Source organism: Grammomys surdaster, unplaced genomic scaffold (assembly GCF_004785775.1).
Source record: "Grammomys surdaster isolate TR1022 unplaced genomic scaffold, NIH_TR_1.0 165, whole genome shotgun sequence".
Taxonomy (NCBI): Eukaryota; Metazoa; Chordata; class Mammalia; order Rodentia; family Muridae; genus Grammomys; species Grammomys surdaster.
Genome location: NW_021604613.1, coordinates 15,315,579 through 15,337,058, shown reverse-complemented (window position 1 = coordinate 15,337,058; position 21,480 = coordinate 15,315,579). Strand labels below are relative to the sequence as shown.

General features: G+C 37.1%; 1 protein-coding gene across 1 annotated transcript in view; it reads right to left on the bottom strand.

The window, feature by feature from the left end:
• The window catches only part of Pard3b (par-3 family cell polarity regulator beta), a 951,194-nt gene that overhangs the window by 849,645 nt on the left and 80,069 nt on the right, over positions 1-21,480 (bottom strand). The window contains exon 3 of the mRNA XM_028765737.1: positions 5,976-6,077. Coding sequence (XP_028621570.1) covers positions 5,976-6,077 — 102 coding nt within the window. The remainder of the gene's footprint in view (positions 1-5,975; positions 6,078-21,480) is intronic.

Genomic DNA, 21,480 nt, shown 5'->3' with positions numbered 1-21,480 from the left:
GAATTTTCACACATAGCTTCTATCTTTCCCTGTGACACTAAGACTATTTACCACTCTCATTTTTACCAGTGAGAAAATTGAAATTCTGAGTTATCAAATTATTTAACATTGGAAAGGGTTCATTCACTCTTTCTACAATTATCTGAATAATAAGGAAGGGCTAGGCACAGTTACAGGCACTGAAAACATGCAATGGACAAAACATTATATAATTATATATAATATATAGTATATTATATAATATATAGTGTGTGTGTGTGTGTGTGTGTGTGTGTGTGTGTGTGTGTGTGATATCCTAGCTAATCAGAGACCAGACACAAGTATCAACAGGAATACTAAACAAGTAAAACACTGGAAGTATGGAACAGGTATTAGGTGCATGTAAGAAAGAAACCACAGCTTTATTACTGTTGCCATTTATAATGCTTCAGATAGCTAGGGAAGGTGGGTATACCAGGGACTCACAACAGAACCTATGACTATGAGACTTCATTCAGTACAGATGCCCATTAGCATTCACATTGGCTGGTCTCAGGATGCTCTTCAGACACCAACACCTATGGATAGATGCCCTTGTCACTAACAGGAAAAGAAGTTGCACATGAGTCATAGATAGCCTCTGTGTACTTTAAATCATGGGCACATTACTAAGCACAGCTAAGAGAGCATAACTATTACATAAGCAGCTGTTGTATTGGTCATGTCATAGTGCCAAGGAGAGGTAAAGCCAATGCATCTCAACAGCAGGGACAACTATCCTAGGCTTCCAGATAACAATGATAGAACAAATGTTGGAGAGAGACTGAGGACCTGTAAGGTAGGGTCTGCTCACACCCTACCTCATCCATACACATTCAGTGTGGCATCATGAGGCAACCACAAGTGAAGTCAAGTGATGCTCTCTGGAATTCTCATTTGAGTACTTCTGATTCACAGCTGGTTGAATCCATAGATTCTGAATCTGTAAATACAGATTGCAAACCACACTCCTAGATGGGATATGCTTTAAACAATACATTTAAAATAATGCAAACCCAATTTTTCTTACTTTGATAGTTATATACTAAATATAATATGTAATCTAACATAATAGCACCTAACGGTTACTGTCCTGAAAGTTTGGCTTGAAATTCTGGCTAGATTATTTATCACACATGATATAATATAACAAAATTACTGCATTTTTTAGCTTCAATTACCCATGAGAAAGCCATGACACAAAGAAAGGCGCTAAGTTGCTGAAAGCTATGCAGGTGAAAGAGCCAAGAAAAGAGCTAAATTTGTTCAGAATCCAATCTTTTAGCCAAAGGGTTGGCACAGTTTAGAGCTAAGAAGCCAACTAAACATGAGAAAATCATTCTCTAACAGTTGCCATAACCTTAGTCTGGAATTTTATTTATTAAAATTGTTATCTCTGGAAATTCAAAGATGGGGATAAATATATAAAAAACATTTTAAAAGTAAACTGTGCTCATATGATTAAAACTTTGAAAAAAAACTGATGCATTCAAGTCTTAAAGACTAGAAGAAGGATATTCTATTGACAGGAGAGAAAAGAGAACACAGGGCAAGTCTGTGGCAGAAGTCAGCCTGCAACAGCAGCTGTGATGAGAATGCCAAAGAGGAAACACAAGAATGGACTCCAGAAAGAAACCAGCCACAGACATGGAGTCCAGGAGTCCAAGAGACTTCCTGGGTTCAGATACTTCCTGTTTGGGAAGATGTTAAAATTAGCCCATAGGATTATTATACTCTGGATCTAAAATTCTATAATTTTATTACTCTATAGGCATAAAGTCATCTTGAAACATGTGCCATGGGCCTTCATAAGTAAAAGTATTTCTTTCCTTTTGTACAAGTTTTTGCATTTCTTTCTGAAGCATTGTCCAAACCTCTAGGCACGTCATAACCATAACTTCAAGATCCCCTCAAGATGTAAAAGTTTCAGAATTAAATTAACTATATCATTATTTAAGAAAATATAAAATACTTTATGTTAAGGTGGAAGTACCATTAAGTGTTCAAAAATAACTCAGGGTTGTAAAAATTATAATTCAGTATCTTTAAAAAAAAGGATTAATGTAGCACCAACACTTCCCAAGCAAAACACAACATACACCATGAATTGTCTAATTACACACTAAAGTCACACATATCTTAGAACATCAGCCATCAACTTTTCAGTCAGTAAAAAAGGAAGGTGAGAAATCCAAAAACATAAACAAGATCTATGAATGTAAAGAATGTCCTTGGCCATTCATAAAAAAATTCAGAGAGCACAAATATGTATTCATAAAAAAAAATCTGAGAGAGCACAGATATGTACTCTCACTTTATTAGCCACTTCTGATCTAGGATGGATACTAAAAAGACAAAAGACATTTCCTAACTGTAGAAGTATCAAATTTCAAATTGTTTTCTGAGCTGGCTTCTAAGTGACTGTGCCGTCCACTAGAGGGCAACAGAGTGCTCTCAGAAAGCAATAAGGCAATGTGTCTGGCTTTAGGTCACTAGTTCATTCTCTGTCCACACCAGTCTGTCTTTGAATATGATATGAGATCCCTGAATGCTGAGTATGTTAGCAGACAGTGTGTTCTCATTCTAAATTTAGTCCTGCTGGCATTTCATTTCTCACATAATAATAATATGTTGATCCAAATGTTGTGTCATATTAATCAAGTATCTCCTTATAAAACTATTTTGAGCAATTTAATAACTTTAAAACAAATTTTATAAGATTTGTTTAAAACTATTAAAGTGTACATTAAGTTAGTTTCTTTGGTGTTTCATTACTTAATCTCAAACAATTTAGTACTTAAATCAAGATATGTATGTGAAAATATAGTAATAATAGTATCATTATTAAAGGACAGCAAGGGACATTTAACACAGAACTCTTTTACACTAACACTATACTAACTGACATTTTATTGTTGAACAGACTGTTGAACTTGAGGATAAGGCAGACAAAAAACTTATACTATGTCTAACAAGTACCTATACCAAACACAAGAGATAAAGTTGAGCTGACTGTGCAGTACTTGAATACAAGACAGCACATGGCATTCAAGGGTCAATGCCTAGTTGTGCAAGCCAAGAGCTCCTGGTCTGCCTCCAAGCTTAGCCCTTCCTATCTGTAAAACCTAGCTATAATTTTCTGTGTTAGTATAGTATACCATTGTGTGTGTGTTAGTATGTATATATATCATATATTACAGTTTGGGTTAGGTTAGGGTGTTAGGGGTTAGGTTAGGGTTAGGGTATATATACATATGTATGTATGGTTATGGAAGCAATTCAATTTTCATAAAAGTTATGTATTTTCATATTTACATATTTTTATATTGTAGTTGTCTTCTTTAACCATGCCAACAATTCACAATATGAGTTACTGTTTTAAAAGTCTAATTTTGAGTAACAAGACCATGGGATTTAGAAGTCACCTCTTTATCAAACTAAGTAAATCAATTAGATCTTTTTCCAATTTTATATCAAACCATTCCACATCTAGTTTCTAGCCTTTATTGAACTTATTTTTCCATAAGCAAAGTGACCATAGCTAACACTACTTTTAGGTTCAAATTGTTGTTGGACTCTTGGCTGCTTCATTACTTGGTTCCAGGCTGTCTACAGCCCTTGTTGTCAGCTCCCCTACAGGTAGCCTATCCCAGGAATGCAAGTGTTATGAGTTGAGCCTGATTCTTCACATCCATCCAGTCTTCTCTGTGCCTGATGTCTGTCCATAATCTATCTGTTAATGAGGAGTCACCAAGTCATGTACACATAAAAACCCAGCTGTGCCTCCAGCCTTCTTGGGCAGGTTTGATATGCCACAGAACAGCTACAAACCATCAGCTGAAATGACTACTTACTGTGAATTGACTAATAGTAAGAGAAACAAGTTTGGTGGGTTGTGCTTCCAGAAAAAATAAGAAAGTTCTCTTTTTCACTGATTTTCCCTTTTTTAACAAAAGGAAGAAAATAGAGTGATTCTTCTTCAGGCAACATGAAAAGTGCAAATCCTTATCGATTGTACAGAACAATGGCAGGCTTCATGGAGAGGCATGAAAGTGCATTAAGAGGAAAGCTGAAGCTGTAGCTAACATACACGGATCCTCTGCTAGGGTTTTAACTGATTGTCTCCTTCTCTCCTTATTTAATAATGGTGTTAAGTCCCCTTTAAAAAGACACACATAATAAGGCTGTTTCTATGGCTAAAATACAAGCTACAATTTGAAAAAGCTTTGCAGAAACACTTGAAAGAATGCATCATAGGAACGTGCTGCATTGGACAGAATTCCACAGGTATTGTTAACAGAATTTTCCATCCAGAAATGGGATTTGTAAGAAGGCCAGGATGAGCTGGCTTCTTCTGTCCTTTCTTAAATGTAGCATTTTCTTGTTTTTTTTTATATGAACACACTGGCTGTAGAACTTGAGATGCAGGCTGCCTGCATTGTTAAAAATCAAGCCAAATATCTCAACTATCTCAAAGAAGGAAGGTGCTCCCAGGGAAGAAGCAGAAAGTGAACTGGGAAAAGGCAAGTGAATGGCCATCATTTGGTGTTATAAGGGGAAATCATAAAATTCCTCTGTAGCTATGCACTGTGGCTCAGGCTGTAAACTCTGGAGCACTCTGGAGGCAGAGATGGAATAATCTCTTGATCTCATGGTCAACCAAACTAGCTAAAATGAAAGGACAACAAAAGAACTGTCATTAAATGCCTTACTAGATATCTTAACATAAAAAACACAAAGGAGAGCCAGGCAGTGGTGACGCATGCCTTTAATCCCAGCACTTGGGAAGCAGAGGCAGGCGGATTTCTGAGTTCAAGGCAAGCCTGGTCTACAGAGTGAGTTCCAGGACAGCCGGAGCTATGTAAACCCTGTCTCAAAACAAAAACAAAAACAAAAACAGAACAAAACAAAACACAAAAGAGGAAAGTCCCTGCCTTCTAGGAGTTGACAACCTACTTAGAAACACAATTTGCTTACCATGTGGCTGACTACCACATAAAGTAAGTCAAGCCAAGTGTCAAAAGACATACAAAATACAAAACTATGTTGCAAAGATTAATGTAAGTTTGAACACACACACACACATACACACACACATACACAGAGAGAGAGAGAGAGAGAGAGAGAGAGAGAGAGAGAGAGAGAAAGAGAGAGAGAGAGAGAGAGAGAAATATGCCACAAATAAAGATAAACCTACTATAAACAGTGCTAAGGTTATAGAGAAGAAATCTTGGAAGCAGTCCCATTTCTGAGGACAACACAGTTTATATTAAACAGTGTGTTTCAATGGCAATAATTCAGGATATTGCCGTGGGATACTTTCCTTTTTATACCTTATCAAAGTAGTAAGAAGCAAAATTCCATTAAACCACTACATTTGTGATGAATTCTTCCCAAACAATTAACAGAATAGTTTTAAAGTTTCCTAAATACTGAACACACTCAGTGTAATGCTTTTCTTCAGTTTCAGGATGAGGATTAACGTGAAAGAAAGACATACACAGGATATATAGTGTGCCATATACTTTGAAAAAAATCTACACCATAGCTCTTCATGAGTCATCCATACTCCACTATATTATCCAGTGTAAAACACAAAACACATTCCCACCTCAGGCATTAAGATGAATATTTAGCAACTGTCTGGAATAAACTCCAGAGCCAACAGCAGCAGCAGCTCCAACAGCCTCTGCAGCTGACACTAATTTATTGAGATGTATTGGGAACTCTTGAGAATGAAGAGTCTGCTAATTAGGCCACCACAACAAGTTTCCAAACTTCAACAAACTTCAGGCAAACATCTGATGAAGAACTTTGATTTATGAGCTGTCCAGGTGAAAATGAAACAGATGGTATCTTTTAATAATAACTGACATACGAGTTTGTTAAGAAATCGGATGGCTTGAAAATATGCTGCTTGGTTTAGGAAAATGAAGAAAGTGTTCAGAGTCATCTACCTTATCTTTGTCTTCAACAACATCTGCTAAGACATCATCCGGATCCAGGATTCCTCCATCTGTGTATTCTAAGTGATGAATCTTCACCCAGTATTCAGGATCCTGTGGTGGGACAAGTAAATCTGATGAGTCAATCTATTTCTACCAAACTAAGATACATTTTAAGAAAGATAATTAATCTCAATAAAGATATGGTATAATGATTGTCATAGTTATGGTTTCTGTGGCTGTGATAAAATATCATGGCCAAAACCAATGCGAAGAGTAAATGGTTTATTTTGTCTTACAACTCTCAGGACACAATCAGTCACTGAAGGGAGGCGAGGCAGGAAGTCAACAGGAACTGAAGCTGAGACTGGGAAGGAGTGCTGCGTACTGGCATGCTCCCCATAACTTGCTCATCTTGCTTTCTATGGCACTCAGGACTACCTGCCCAGGAGTTAGGTACCCTCAGTGATCGAGGCTCTCTTAGAGTAATCAATAAGCAAGAAAAAGTACTATTGGCTTCCCTACAGGCCAGAGACATTTTTTTTCTCTATCAAAATTCCCTCTTCTTACATATATCTAGGTTTGTGTCAAGTTGGAACACCAATAAAACTTTTAACACAAAGCAAAGGTCTGTTGTATAAATAATTTCCACTTTTATCTTGTTTAACTTGAGGACTACCCATCTAGTAAATTTTTCTGAAATTAAATTACTATGCAGAAAATGAACTACCAACTTGAAAAGCATCTTCCAACTTAAGCAATGCCAAAATATTCTACAGAATAATTATGGAGGTATTTCCTCAACTTTAGATAGTTCAATCTGTAATATAAAATTTCCAAAGCAGAAATATGTAACTCTCCCAGCTATAACTTCAGCAAATTATAGTGGAACTGGGGGTGGTGAGGGGGTCACTGCACCAATCCCCATGCCTTTTTAACTTTCCATGCTCAGTGTGCCCCCTCAGCTTCAGTACTTTAATAGGACCAAGAGCAAAGCCCCAGCTCTGTTCCCATGTCTCCCAACATGCTAGTCTCTGCGTAGCTGTGCCCAGAGTAATATGGCATTTTCTAAACTGACCTTATGATTTAGATTATTTCCAACAATTATTTTTAAATGCTTAGTTTAAAACACAACAACCTGATATTAAATGCAATGGTGATATTAGCTATTTCAGTTATTTGTGTACTGCCTTTTCCAGAAAAAGAAAATAAAGAATGCTAGCAATGAGGAAAAGAATACGAACCAATGAATGAAGTGAATTCAAGTATCAGTAGAGATCTTAAGAAATAGCCAAGCTAAAACCAGCTTTGGTTCTATGATTCTTAGAAGACATTAAGCTAAGAGAAAAAAAAAAAACTTGGTAAAGTAACAAATTCCAGTTTCTTAAAGGAAATGAAAATCCTCCTAGGTTGAAGCTTTAAGCCTTATCAAATGAATCTTTATTAAGAGTAAGAGCTAACAGAACACACAGAATACAATTGTGAGTTTACAAAAGCTAATAGAAATGACTGCCATACAGCTTTCCCTGTGACCCCTGATGAAAAGCTTGGGCCTGCTAGAAAATAATAATTCTTTAAGGCATCTATATGGAGGTTGACTGAGGTGAGGCCAAAATACACAACTTTACAACAATGCAACATGAAAGAATTCAATGATAGACTTAAAAATCTGAAGCAATTCTCCTTGCCTAAGCTTTAACCATCTCAAAATTATGTTATTTTTAAAATAGAGTATCTGAAGGACAATTCCAGGAAGAATAAGACTTTTGTTTGCTTCTATTCTAGGATTATAAGTATAAAAACTAATGCCTTATTAGATACCTACTATTGCATAGATGAGAAGCCAAAGTAATGAGCAGTAAGAACACAGTCAATTAAGCAAAACACAGAATACCTATATCTCGAACCCATAACCAGAGACTTGGGCCATCTCAAAGCAATTGTGTTAGCAATAATGAGCTAAAGGCAGAAAGTAAGACTCTAGACAGAGTACTCTGGATTTGTAAACACAATACAATACTATCTGACTAGATCAGCCTCCTAGAAACCTTCAGAGGTTAAAAACTAATACAGCTAGGCCACAACCAACACTCTTCCCCACTTAGGCACATCACCCAGGAAACTGTTTTATACAGCCTGCTTAGGAAAAAAGTCCAAGTTAATTAACTGCACTAAATTGTGTTTTTTTTTAATACTATATTGTTGAAACATACTCAAGTGGTCTAGTTTGCTTATTATTGCTGTGATAAACTTTGACAAAAAGCAACCTGGGACAGTGAAAAGTTTAGCTGGTTTATAGGTTAGCATCATCAAGAGAAGCTGGGGTAGGAACCTGGAGGCAAGCTAAGGTCAAGAACAAATGCTGCTCACTGGCTTGCTCCTAGACTTACAAGCAGCTTCCTTCCTTCCTTCCTTCCTTCCTTCCCTCCTTCCTTCCTTCCTTCCTTCCTTCCTTTCCTTCCTTCCTTTCCTTCCTTCCTTTCCTTCCTTCCTCCTTCTTTCCTTCCTTTCCTTCTTTCTTCCTAACTTATTTTCTTTCTCTTTCTTTCTTTCTTTCTTTTTCTTTCTTTCTTTCTTTCTTTCTTTCTTTCTTCCTTTCTTTCTTTCTTTCTTTTAAATTGAATATTTTATCTATTTATATTTCAGATGTTATCCCCATTCCTCCCCCAGAAACCCCTTATCCATCCCCCACCCTGCTACTTCTATGAGGATATGCCCCCACCCATACACCCACTCCCCCCCTCAAATTCCCCCACACTGGTGTATCCGGCCTCCACGGGACCAAGGAGCTCCTCTCCTACCAATGCCTGACAAGGTCATCCTCTACTACATATACAGCTGGTGCCATGGGTTCCTCCAAGCATGTTCCCAGGTTGGCAGTTTAGACCCTGGGAGCTCTGGTTGGTTGGTATTGTCGCTTTCCCAATGGGGCTACAAGCCCCTTCATCCCCTTCAGTCTTCTTGGTACCTCCTCCATTGGGGACCCAATGATCAATGGTTAGCTGCGAACATCTGCCTCTGGCTAAGCCTCTCAGGAGACAGTTATATCAGGCTCTGGTCAGCATGCACTTCCTGCCATCCACAACCGTGCCTGCCTATGGTGACTGCACATGGGCTGGATCCCCAGGTAGGGCAGTCTCCAGACTGCCCACTCTCTCCCTACCTATTCAATATAGTACTTGAAGTCTTAGCCAGAGCAATTAGACAACAAAAGGGGGTCAAAGGAATACAAATAGCAAAGGAAGAAGTCAAAATATCACTATTTGCAGATGATATGATAGTATACTTAAGTGACTCCAAAACCTCCACCAGAGAACTCCTAAATATGATAAACAACTTCAGCAAAGTGGCTGAGAAAGAAATTAGGGAAATCACATACTTTACAAATAGTCACAAATAATATAAAATACCTTGGTGTGAATCTAACCAAGCAAGTGAAAGATCTGTATGACAAGAACTTCAAGTCTCTGAAGAAAGAAATTGAAGATTTCAGAAGATGGGAAGATCTCCCATGCTCATGGATTGGCAGGATTGATATAGTAAAAATGGCCATCTTGCCGAAAGCAATCCACAGATTCAATTCAATCCCCATCAAAATTGCAACTCAGTTCTTCACAGAGATAGAAAGAGCAATAATTCTCAAATTCATTTGGAATAACAAAAAACCCAGGATAGCGAAAACTATTCTCAACAATAAAAGATCTTCTGGAGGAATCACCATCCCTGACCTCAAGCTGTACTACAGAGCAATAGTGATAAAAACTGAATGGTATTGGTACAGAGATAGGCAGGAAGATCAATGAATAGAATTGAAGAGGCAGCTACCTTTCTTATACACCCCATGCACATCTGCCCAGACTAACAGTGAGCACAGTGAGCTGGGCCGGCCTCCTTCAATTAGCAATCATTCAAATGCCCTCCAGACCTGCCAATCTCATCTAAACAATCCCCACTTGAGGTTCCTTCTTAGATGTCTCTAGTCTGTGTTGTTAACAACAACTAACCAGTGTGCCATGACTGTAAAAAGGGAAGCACTCTGAATGTGTCTCTTTAAATAGTACGACTTAAAAGAAGATGACTACTGGTTTCTTTTCCCTTGGATTCAATTTGTAAGAGTAGGCCATATAATCCACAACTAGACAATCATCCTTAGCAACTGCCAAACACATTGAGTCTACCTTACTTCTTCAAAGAGGTATAAACAGAAGGAAAGAGAAAACTAAGTTCTGATTTAAAATAAGAAAAATTTAAAACAACAACAATCAAACAAGCAAAAAAAAAAAGAAATCATTAAGTAGGATTTCTTATTATAAAAACAAAAAAGGCTGACAAATGGCAGAAGGAAGAGGCTGAAAGGTCACACAGTGCTCCTTCCATGGAAACTCTTGCAGAATCTAAGGCCATCAGGAAACCAAAGCATAGGACTAAGACGCTTTAACTGTTGGAAAGAGTGTAAATATAAATTGAGATTTTTCAAGTAGTTGGATATATCTGTTATCATTTAACAAAAACAGTGAATAAATAGTACCAAACTTTTAATGAAAAGATGCAATTTTAGATCACTATCCCACACTGATTCAGTCATTTTACACATACACAACAACAACAGAAAAATGAGGCTGGTGAGGGGTTAGGTAGATCAAGTAAAAGCATTTGCTGTGCAAGCATTATAACTCAGTTCTGCCCATGGTAACCATGGTAAAAGGAGTGAACTGTATTCTGAAACTGTCTTCTGACTACACCTGTGTCATGGCAAGCATTCTCTCTCTTTGCCTGTCTCTCTCTCCTCACTTTGTATGTATCTCTCTCTAACACACACACACACACACACATTTTTTTTAAAGAAAGGAGTAAGCTTATAGGCTCCCACATCTAACCCTGGGGAAAAACAGGCAAGCCGTAAAACAGCAGTCTCAGGTGAGTATTTAATACATTTAAGATAGGAGAATCAATAAACAGGAATGTACCAACCATGGTTCTGTCTCGGTGGCATTCATCTATGCTTTCCATAGATCACATTAAGAGTATGGATTCAGAATTAGCAGCCAACAGCCATCGTAATTCACTCTGACCCTTTTATGAATGTCAACAGTTCAACCATTACATTGCAGTCAACATTTTGCATTTTGTTTGTATGGTTTTATTACCATCAGAAAAGAACCAATCAAATATAAAAAGATTCACACATGGCTCAAAATTGATCCCTTGAGTCACTTTAATGTAGTTTTTTCATGATCATGACATTTAGTTTACATTCATGTATTACATGTATCTGTAACAAATATAAATAGTATTTTAAAATAGTTCTGTGAATGTGCTCACTTTGCAATCCAATAAATCTTATTATCTATACTCCAGGGATCATTAAAGTAATGAAAACCAACATACTATATGTTGTTCTTTCTTTACTTCTAATAATACACAGTTAATGTAAATCTTCCTGGAATTTGAAACTAAAATAAGCCAGTCTACAGGGATGAATTTGAGAAACTTGGATAAAATATTAATTAAAGAAACAAGATAGTAAAATAGTATTTGCAATAATCAGATACAGAAATTGTTCCAAACATGTATTGACATTAATAAAGAACCTTCACTGGGGAAATATGACATAAAATTTGACTTAGGCTTTAAAAACTTAATCTAAGAATGAAAGACATATAATTTCCAATGTGCAATGCCTACAGCTGTAGATTGATAAACCAGGTGCTGAAATAGTGGAAAATTGCTCCAGGGAACAAAATATAGGAGATACATGCAGGTCCCTAAGTCAAGACTTAGAAGTAGAAGAAAAAAACAGTTTGCAGTGACATGAAGTTTGAAGAAGAAAAGCACCAAATGAAAAGCCAGTGACTGAAGGACCACACTGAACCTGAACTCTGTGTCACTGACACAGAGTTCAACAATGCACCTGGGCTTCTCATGGCTTAAATTGTCACTGAAACTATCATAGCCATTGGAATGCAAAGCCAACTGTAGGGTGGAAGTTAATAAAAAAAAAAGAAAAAAAACAAAATTCTCTTTGTGGAACTTTTCAGATTTCATGGCATGAATTCACAAATGAAATTTCACTGTTTTAATGCCATAATTACTTGTGGCTAGGCACTATAGTTACTAGGTGTTTTATATGATTAACTCATCTAGCCTCAACTATCCTCATAAAATAATTATTAGTCCATTTTACAGATGAGGAAGGCAACAGAAGTGAACTGCCTTATTCAAGGTCAGCAACTCCATAAACACTAGAATCAAATGTTTTTCTTTATATGTAGAAAATGCATGTGGTTATATAATCAAAATGTATTTTTTAGAACAACTTTACAAGACACAATTGCATAGGATTCAGGTGGAGAAATGGGCCTTTCCCCATTCGAATATAAGTTTATGGACTAAAGTTATTGCACTGGGCTTCAGCTAACCCACCCTTAGTAACCAGGAAGGCTCCAGGGTCTTTTGTAACAGGTATTATTGCAGAGGTCAAAGTCTAGAGGACACAGTAGGTACTAACAGAAGGCCCCAAATTCATTGCTTCAGTTTGTCTGAGCAGAAGTGAGAGAGGCAAGTGGGAAAAGCTTCTAAACAGAATTCCTAGTCATGAAAATGCAAGAATTGGGCAATTGTGTAAAGAAAGGAAAGAGAGGTGAGTTTGGGGAATGAGAAATTGGGAAGAGAATTATGAAAATGTTTATACACAAAAACTTAGCACTTCTAGCATAACCTTTTGAGGTCATTCTCCTCTCCATTCAAAGGCCAGATGAGAGAAAGCTGCTTTGCTGGGCACTCAGGGAAAAGAAAGGGTGGGACAGGTCTGGGAAGGAGGATGAACCCAGAGCAAGAGAAACCAGAGCAAGTGAAACCTGTAACCAGGCTACTTAAGCTTAGGAAGGCAGCCCAGGCTCCAGGCACTGACACCTGTCAGGGTAGAGCTCAGGCATAAAAAAAGTGGAGCATACGAAGGGTCCTGTGATCCACAAGGCAGTAGTGCATACAAAGGGTGTTGTAATTCATCCCTAATTGCCTTCTAAATATGCCTTTATTTTCCCAGAATAGATTCTCCAACCGCAAACTTCAGAAAAAAGCCAAATAGACTGACAGTGCTGACTCAATATTCATAAACTATGCTTCTGAAGAATTCACAAATACGAAGACACAATGGGTTTCATTGTGGATTCAAAGTAATATCTGGTGAATGTAACAAGACACTTAATCTCACATTATAGAAACAAGGAGCACGTGAGTAAGTACCTCAGTGAATGTACTTTCAGCTCAAAATTCTATAATCCTATCAAAAGAGAAGTGATACAGTCTTACTAGTATCAGGCACAAGAGACATTAGGAAAGAATTGTTACTAAAGACAGAGAAGGATTTTTCATTAGGAAAAAGAATCAATCCAGCAAGGAGATAAGGCTTCTTACCCTGTATATACTCAATAGCATTGCTGCAGTGAGCATCCTGCCAAGGGACAAAAAGATCATACCATGCACAATACATGCAAAGTTGGAAACTCCTCACAGAAGATGAGAAAACTCAGAGAATTGTTTAAACACAATTAATATATTAGACCCAATTCTTTATTTTATATATAATAACACCAAATGCATTCCTATTGTAATGAAACCAAAGCAGCTCAGAAAACACATTTCAACAAGTGCTCATGGGACATTCACTAAACTCATTAAATTTGTATGTTTTTAATTGATACTATCCCCCTTTCCTCCTTCTAGCCTTTCCCAATTATATACTCCCTCAAACGCCAACCATGCCTCCCAATTCTCAAGTTGATAGCCTTTTTCTTTGCTTATTGATACATAAGTAAGTAAGTATGTATGTGTATGCAAAGCCTACATATGCATGCACATGGTTTCAGGGCTCATCATTCTTCATTGGACAACAAACAGGGGGGCTCATTAATTAATGAGGTTAATTTCCCTTCTCCCAGTAATCACTAATTGGCTTCATTGTAGTTTTTCTCTCCTGGATACATATGGAAAAGCCTTAAATACATTAAAATCAAATTCAGTGATTTATACAAAAATAGAATATCATATTCTATCAGATAGGATTTATTAAAGTAGTTTAAGAGTTGTAAAAAATGTAAATGTCAACCATGGTCATTTAGATAATTAATATACAAAAGATAGTATAACCCTAATGATCACCTCAATGAATTCATAAAAATAATTTTCAGATATCCCAGTGATTCAGAACAAAATATTGTAGCAGTGATCTTCTGAGCCTTGGGAGGAGGTTGCATGATACAGATGTTCCATGTGTTGGTTACTGGCAATTGTTGGGGAGGAAAGTTCGTTTTCTTTAACAGTGTGGCCCCTAGTAGATATAACATACTCCAGAGGATGGCCACATACCCAAGATGACATTAACAGCACTAATTTGACAAAATACACTTTTAAAAAAAGAATGAATGAGGGCAGGAAGTTAAGTAGGTATAGAATGGAGGATGGATTTGAAAGGAGACGAGAGAAGATAAGTATGACCAAAAATGCAGTGAATAAAATTATTGAAAAATTAATAAAGAATATTATTTAAATATTGTAGCAAAATTGCAAACCAGTTACCCAAAAAAATCAGTAAAGGAAAAATAATTAAATATAAAAATATTTATTATAGCATATATAATAACATCAGAATATTTATTTTTTTCCAACTTTCTTGTTTGTTTGTTTTTTCGAGACAGGGTTTCTCTGTATAGCTCAGGCTGCCCTGGAACTCACTCTGTAGACCAGGCTGGCCTAGAACTCAGAAATCCACCTGCCTCTGCTTCCCAAGTGTTGGGATTAAAGGTGTGCACCACCACCGCCCAGCACATCAGAATATTTAAATGATAGTATTTATAATAGTATCAAAACATTTAAATAACATTTATAATAACATCAAAAATCAAATGTTAAAATTATTCCAATTTATATGTCAAAACATTTCTGTTTAAGATTATAAAACTTTAGAACAAAATAAAGTAGACTCTCATAGACTAGGAAATTGATAATTTTGCTCAAATTAGGCAAAGTTAGGGTTAAGGTCTGGAATCTGAGGAAATAGAACAACTAGGAGTATAGCCCGTTGAAGTGCTCATGTGTAGTTACCCTGAAAAGATGGCACGTAAACATAAATGTTCCATTAAGCTGAACATACTCTGGCTTAGTTTTGTTGCCTATCATTGTGATAAAATACCCTGCAAAGGCAATTTAAGAGAAAAATATCTTGCTCACAATTCCAGGTGACAATCCACCATTGTAGGGAATTCCAGGCAGTCAGATTCAGTCACATCACATCCCTAGTCAAGGGCAGAGAACCATGAGTCAAGCCATGCATGCCAGTTTGTTCTCTTCATTTAATGCAGGGCTCAGTCCAAGAAACACCATGGTCCACTTTCAGGGTGGGTCATCTCTCTCAATTAAGCCAGTTAAGAGAATGCCGGCATGAACACAGGCCAACCTAATCTAGATAATCCATCACTGAACCTCCTTTCCAAGGAGCTCCTAAAGTATATCAGCTTGAAAACTAAAATCAGCCAGGAATGCTTGGCATATGTCTTTTATCTCAGAATTTGAGAGACAGAAGCAGACAGATATTTGAGTTCAAGGCCTTCCTGCTATAGATAATGAGTTCCAGGACAGCCTGAATCATGTAGCGACCCTGTCTCAAAAACCTAAACTAAATAAATAATATAAAGAATTAAAATCAGCCATCACAAAAAATTCCCAATTACTTTAGCCATTCTATTTCTCAAACTAAATGATAATACAAAGTTGTCAAAAGCCATGTATTCAGGCTCTGAGCAGAATTATTCCTGCTCTTAAAACTCAAGATGTAAAGCCAGTACTCCTCAGAGTAGAACAGATAGCAGTATGTACTTCAGAGGATTCCTATACATGAACAAGAATGACAAACCACAAGCTCATTCAACAGCATGAATGATCAACACAAAATAGGATCATGCAGATATAGGCAAATCACTTTTTGAAAGTGCCTCTGTAGGATTTTATGCATAGTATGTTCAACGTTGTCATAATTATTTCACAACACAAAGCAAGCTGAAGGACAGTCGTGGAGAGAGAAACTAGGGGCTTCCTGGACCGCATGCTAGTTTTCCATCTATGTGCTCCTCTACATTTACTTATACATGTTTCTACAGCTGTGCTACACTTTTAAGAGATTTGAATAAAATGTAACCGATTTTTTGTGCTTCAAAACTGTGCCTTCTTTTTTGAAATGAATAAAAATCAGAAGGCTGTTCAGAATGGCAGTTTAAATTTCCAGGAAAAGAATCTTAAACCATAGGAATGTGGACATAGGTGTTAGAATGGAAGGCTAGGTGATCTGAACAACAAAACATGTGGCTCACTGCCCACCAGGTCCCTCAGATACCTAGCACATATAAAGGTAATCAGACAACAAAAACTTAAATGAGCCATCCTTTAAATGAATCTATTAAAATGATTATAGCTACTGCACTATCTCAGACTATGACATTAAGTACTGTTTCCAGAATACAGCAAGGACCAGTCTAAGCCACTGAAGATATGGCCACACTACACTTAAAATATTTTGTCAAATTTTAAGAAATTTTAAGAAGTGATCACTAACTAGAGAACATGACAGTAATCATGGTGATTAAAGGCCTATAAATACATTTATAATGTACAAGCTGAACAAAGTTCACTTAAATTAGAAGACAAAGAGAAAAATGCTTTATTATTTTAAAAATAAAAGTGGCTTTATGAGGCACTGGATGTTTACAGGTTAGGTAAGGGGGAAATGCTTACCAAAATTACCTCTGAATATTCCTGAGGGAGATGCCATATTGAAAACACACTTTCTCTCAATAAGTCAAAGATTGTAATTCCCTTTATCCAGGATTGGAGGAGATTACTCATCATTTTGTTCAGGTGTGCACCAGATTAATTGTTGGGGTTGTGGTGGAGAACATGCTGTGTAAAAAGTTCTTACTCTAAGTCCTTAGCTCATTGCCATCCACAGTATGTGAGAAATGACACCACAGAGGTAAATTAAGGTCACTGGTGCTGTGGTTACATCTGGGAACCATGCTCAGTGACCATTCAGATTAGCTATGCTATTAAAATCTGGATCCCCTGTTCCCATTTGAGATTACTTTTATATGTACAAACCTGAAAATTAAATGGCTATATGGGACTTTCCACCACATTAAAAGCTTTCCACATCAAGGAAAAACATGGCTACTTATGCACAACTTTGAAAGGTAACATAGATAATACAGAAGTTGACTGACTCTCAGCATAAAGTAAATCTTTCAAAATCACTATGTGTAATGCACCACATTGTAGACTAGAAGCACTTTACCCAGTAAAATATCAGGCTATATGGTCATAACATGATCACGCTACAGAGTAAAAAACGGGGGTATGTGTGAATCAATATCTCTTCCAATTTTCATCCCTACAGCTCCTAAAACTCCAGAAAGGGCTTTGAATCCACACAGTTAGAGAAATAAGCAATCTCTGTGATAAAATAAAATGGATTCGGTAGATCAGGCTGATGGCAGACTTACAGGGCATCTTTAAGTAGGAAATCTGTAAGCACAACACACTTCAAAATGGTCAGGTTGTCAGTTATTCAAGTGTTTTACCAAAAGACCTAAAATTTCATTAATCTATACACAAATTTAAGAGAATTTGAGAATTTTGCAGGTTAGAGATTCATTTTATACGTGATTGTTTCTCACTCTAGAAGAACCAAATCATCGCCCAGCAGCTACAGGCTTGCAAAATTCAACTCATAAATTCCTCAGTTCAAAACACAGTAGGAATCAGTGGCTACTGAACACTAAAAGCCCCCTCTAGCCTCCCACCTAACAAGAATCTAGAATAGACAAGGTTTAAGCCACAGAAAAGGTAGGTGTTACCTTGTGATATATAATTCTAAACAAAAATGATTTCAATATAATAACAATAACAATTCCAGGGAATCTTATTTTATCTCATAAAATAAGTTTTACTTATTTTCTTTTTAATTGGAAAGGGAAATGCTTTAAAATTCAAGGAATATACTTTGTATCCTAGTTCATATATTCAGTAAATATTAAGAAGAATATCAACCATTTCATGTCTTTTTTCTAATCCAAGGTTATATTAATAAAATCAGGCGTTTTATACTATGGCTGAATGGTTTCTTTTGATCTGTGATTAGCCTAAGCATATGTGAGGAATTAAGATCTAAATATATAGATGGCACATTTTTGTAAAATAAAGAACATTTTCAATTTACGAATCTACTCCCCATCACTTCAGACGATTCAGAATCTTCATAAAAATACTGAAATGCCTTTCCCTACAGATCTTGAAAAGACGCTCATTCTCAGCACATAAATGTATGGGTTTTCTATAAGCCAACAAGATTAAATACAGTGTAATCTTAAAACCAATGTTATAAAACAAAATTCAAACATTAACAAAATTCGTATGTATTTAATTAATACACTTTTTATTTCCAATAGGAACAATTTTTAAAATATTACTAACTTATTAACACTGAAAATCAACAACTCAAAGTAATTTGAAAGAAAACAGCTTACTCGTAAAAAAAAAAAAAATGTTTCCCATTGTTTGTTTCCAATGAAGTTTTATAGTCCAGAGCTATGAGTGCCAAGTTTTAGAATCTTGTGTGGTCCAGAGGAATGTGAAGTCTACAGCCATGGAATGAAAGCAGTCATCCCACCAATGAAAGGGAGAGAAGAGTAAGTTTTAAAATTGTGCACCCAATATAAAACCCTAAAGAGTATCTGATCAATAATGAATTTCAACAATGAATTTGAAGATACAAATCCATACAACTCACAGTTTATTTCAGGTAGCCACTTAAACACAAAGTTTCTGATCTAGGAATAACAACTTCATACACTGGCTCCAAATACCTTTGAAAGATACTGCTTCCCACATGTGTTTGTATTTCTGTATACACTAATGAATACAATGGTTTAAAACATTCTATAGGCAACAGCCCAGGCCTCTAGCTTTGTATTTGAACGCAGCTTTATACCCACAGCTCTGGGGAGATTAAAACCTAAAATATAGAACTTTCTTCTGTAAGAACAGAAGTAGCCCTGACTGTGTTTATAAAGTAGGTTAACCCTAAGACAAACAAATAGATCCCAAATTTTAGCCTCCTGCGCTCTGTTTATAAACAATCTTTTTAGCATGCCAACAACAAGGAAAGTGAGGGATTGTCTGTATTAAGGATAATATTGCTTGCTACTGTTGGCTTATTTCTCCTGGGACAAGGTCATTTCCCTAGAATGTTCCAGACTGTTCACAGGTACAGCTAAGGGAGACCAACAAGCACAGAAGAGGGAGCAAGTAGAGCTGAGTTCAACCACCCAATTCTCAGAAATGATCTCAGAGATTTCCCAGTCTAAACCCAGTCTCCTAAGAGCAGTTATTCTCCTTTCATTGCCTGTTCACTTTTACTATTCCAACTCCCCAAACTAGAACACCGGCTTCTTTGATTCAGAAACCTCGATCATCTCCTTCACTGCCTTATCCCAGCCCTAAACCTATGTCTGATCCTGTGTATTAATCATAGGGAAAACAGAAGGGAGTTCACAGGCCAACAGCATTAGGGAACTGTGCAGAAAGCCATCTCACTATACCTTGTGCAAGCTCAGGTAGCATGACCTAGATCTTTTCATACTGTCACTGGAAGCATGAAAGAATGGCAAGCACTCTGTACCACATAAAGGAGGTTCCATGAATGCAGTAAGTACATGTGAGGATCTTGGCATCTATGAATAAAACAGGGTGAGAAAAACTAGTTCTTGGGCTAAATAAAGCTTAAAAATAAGTAAGGGGAGACCATAACTATTAAACATCACAAGCCAATTTAGCAAATTATGCAACTTAGGGAAGAACAGAATAGGGTGAGAAAAGTGGGAACAGGGCATTGTACTTTTGAACATGGGGGTGCACTATCGACTTTTGCATCTCCTTTACACAAGCTATTTGGGAAGAGGAAACTCTGATTGAGAAAACTCCTGTAACCAATTGCCCTGTGGGCTAGTCTGTAATACATTTTCTTGATTGATGATGTATATAGTAGAACCCAACTCTGGTATATTTTCTTGATTGTTATGGAAGGGCTTATCTCAACGTGGGTGATACCACCCCAGAGATGGTGGTTCTGGGTACTGTAAGATAGCAGGCTGAGCAAACCATGAGGGGCAAGCCAGTAAGCAGCACCCCTCTGCATCAGCTCCTGCCTCTAACTCCTGCCTGACTTCATTAGATGATGGGCGAGGATGTGGAAATGATGAGGAAGCAAAATCAACCCTTTCCTTTCCAAGCTGACTTTTGTCATGGTGTCTTAGGACAACAATAGAAACAGCAACAAAGACAGAGGCTGAGAGGGAAACTGATAGGGTGACATCTGAGGCAAGTCAATGACAGACCTGTGAAGAGGATTCCAGTCTACTGAGGCATGGCTAAGGCCAAGGCCAATCCCACACATATATGAACCAGAAAGTGAGGCTCACATAAGAAATCCTCATGAGTGGGAGGACAGGCTCGCTTACATGTGAAACTGCAAGAAACCAGAGTAGTGAGCACCTCTTCACTGACTGCACTCTAGCACTCTAGCAAACACAGTAAGAATTTTACTCTGTAAAATGACCAAAAAAAAAATCTGCAAAGTGGACACCATCACTCGGTGTACTAAAATAGGTTATCCGTTAGATGAAAATACCCCAAGGATGGTAAAAGAAAGGAATTACCAATGTGTCTTTCTAAACTGCTGATACATGGCTTGTCTCATAAAATAAGAGTATTCTAGCAAACTCCCCAAAATGAAAGTTTCTAGTGAAAAATATACAGCTTTAAAAGCAGAGAATAAAATCCAGGCTCTACAGTCCATATAGATAGGGATACTATATTCAATCCCTGCATGATTGAGAATAATTCATTACATATCTGCCCACAGGCACTCATGATTGATCTACATGTGGAGTTTTACTTTCAGCTTCTTAGTCTCAGTCTACAGAAGGCAACGGTATTTCTGACTTGTGCAGAACTGTAGTGAACCCTAGTATGAAGCACAGCCCTCTTCTTACCTGTACTATCAACATTGCCAAGACCTTATCTATCACCCTTTGCCAAACCTCAGAACAGAGCATTTGGGAGGGTAAAGAGAGTTAACTACCTGGGAAGCCTGAGAAGGAAAGCCAAGGAGATATGAGCAAAACGTGTCAAGAAAATTATCCAGATGCAGAACAAGTTTTCCTATGCCAAATCTGCAAAGTGGGCACCAACATTCTATGTACTAAAATAGATTATCCATTAGATGAAAATACCCCAAGGATGATAAAAGAAAGGAAATACTGATGTGTCTTTCCAAACTGCTGAAAGGAAAACAATCTCTGTGATCAAAAGACAGACAATGTGGTCCTTAGACTGCTTGCTTCTTATGTGTAAACCTAAGCAAGCACATGTATACACCTACATACATACACAAACACACACGGGGGGGGGG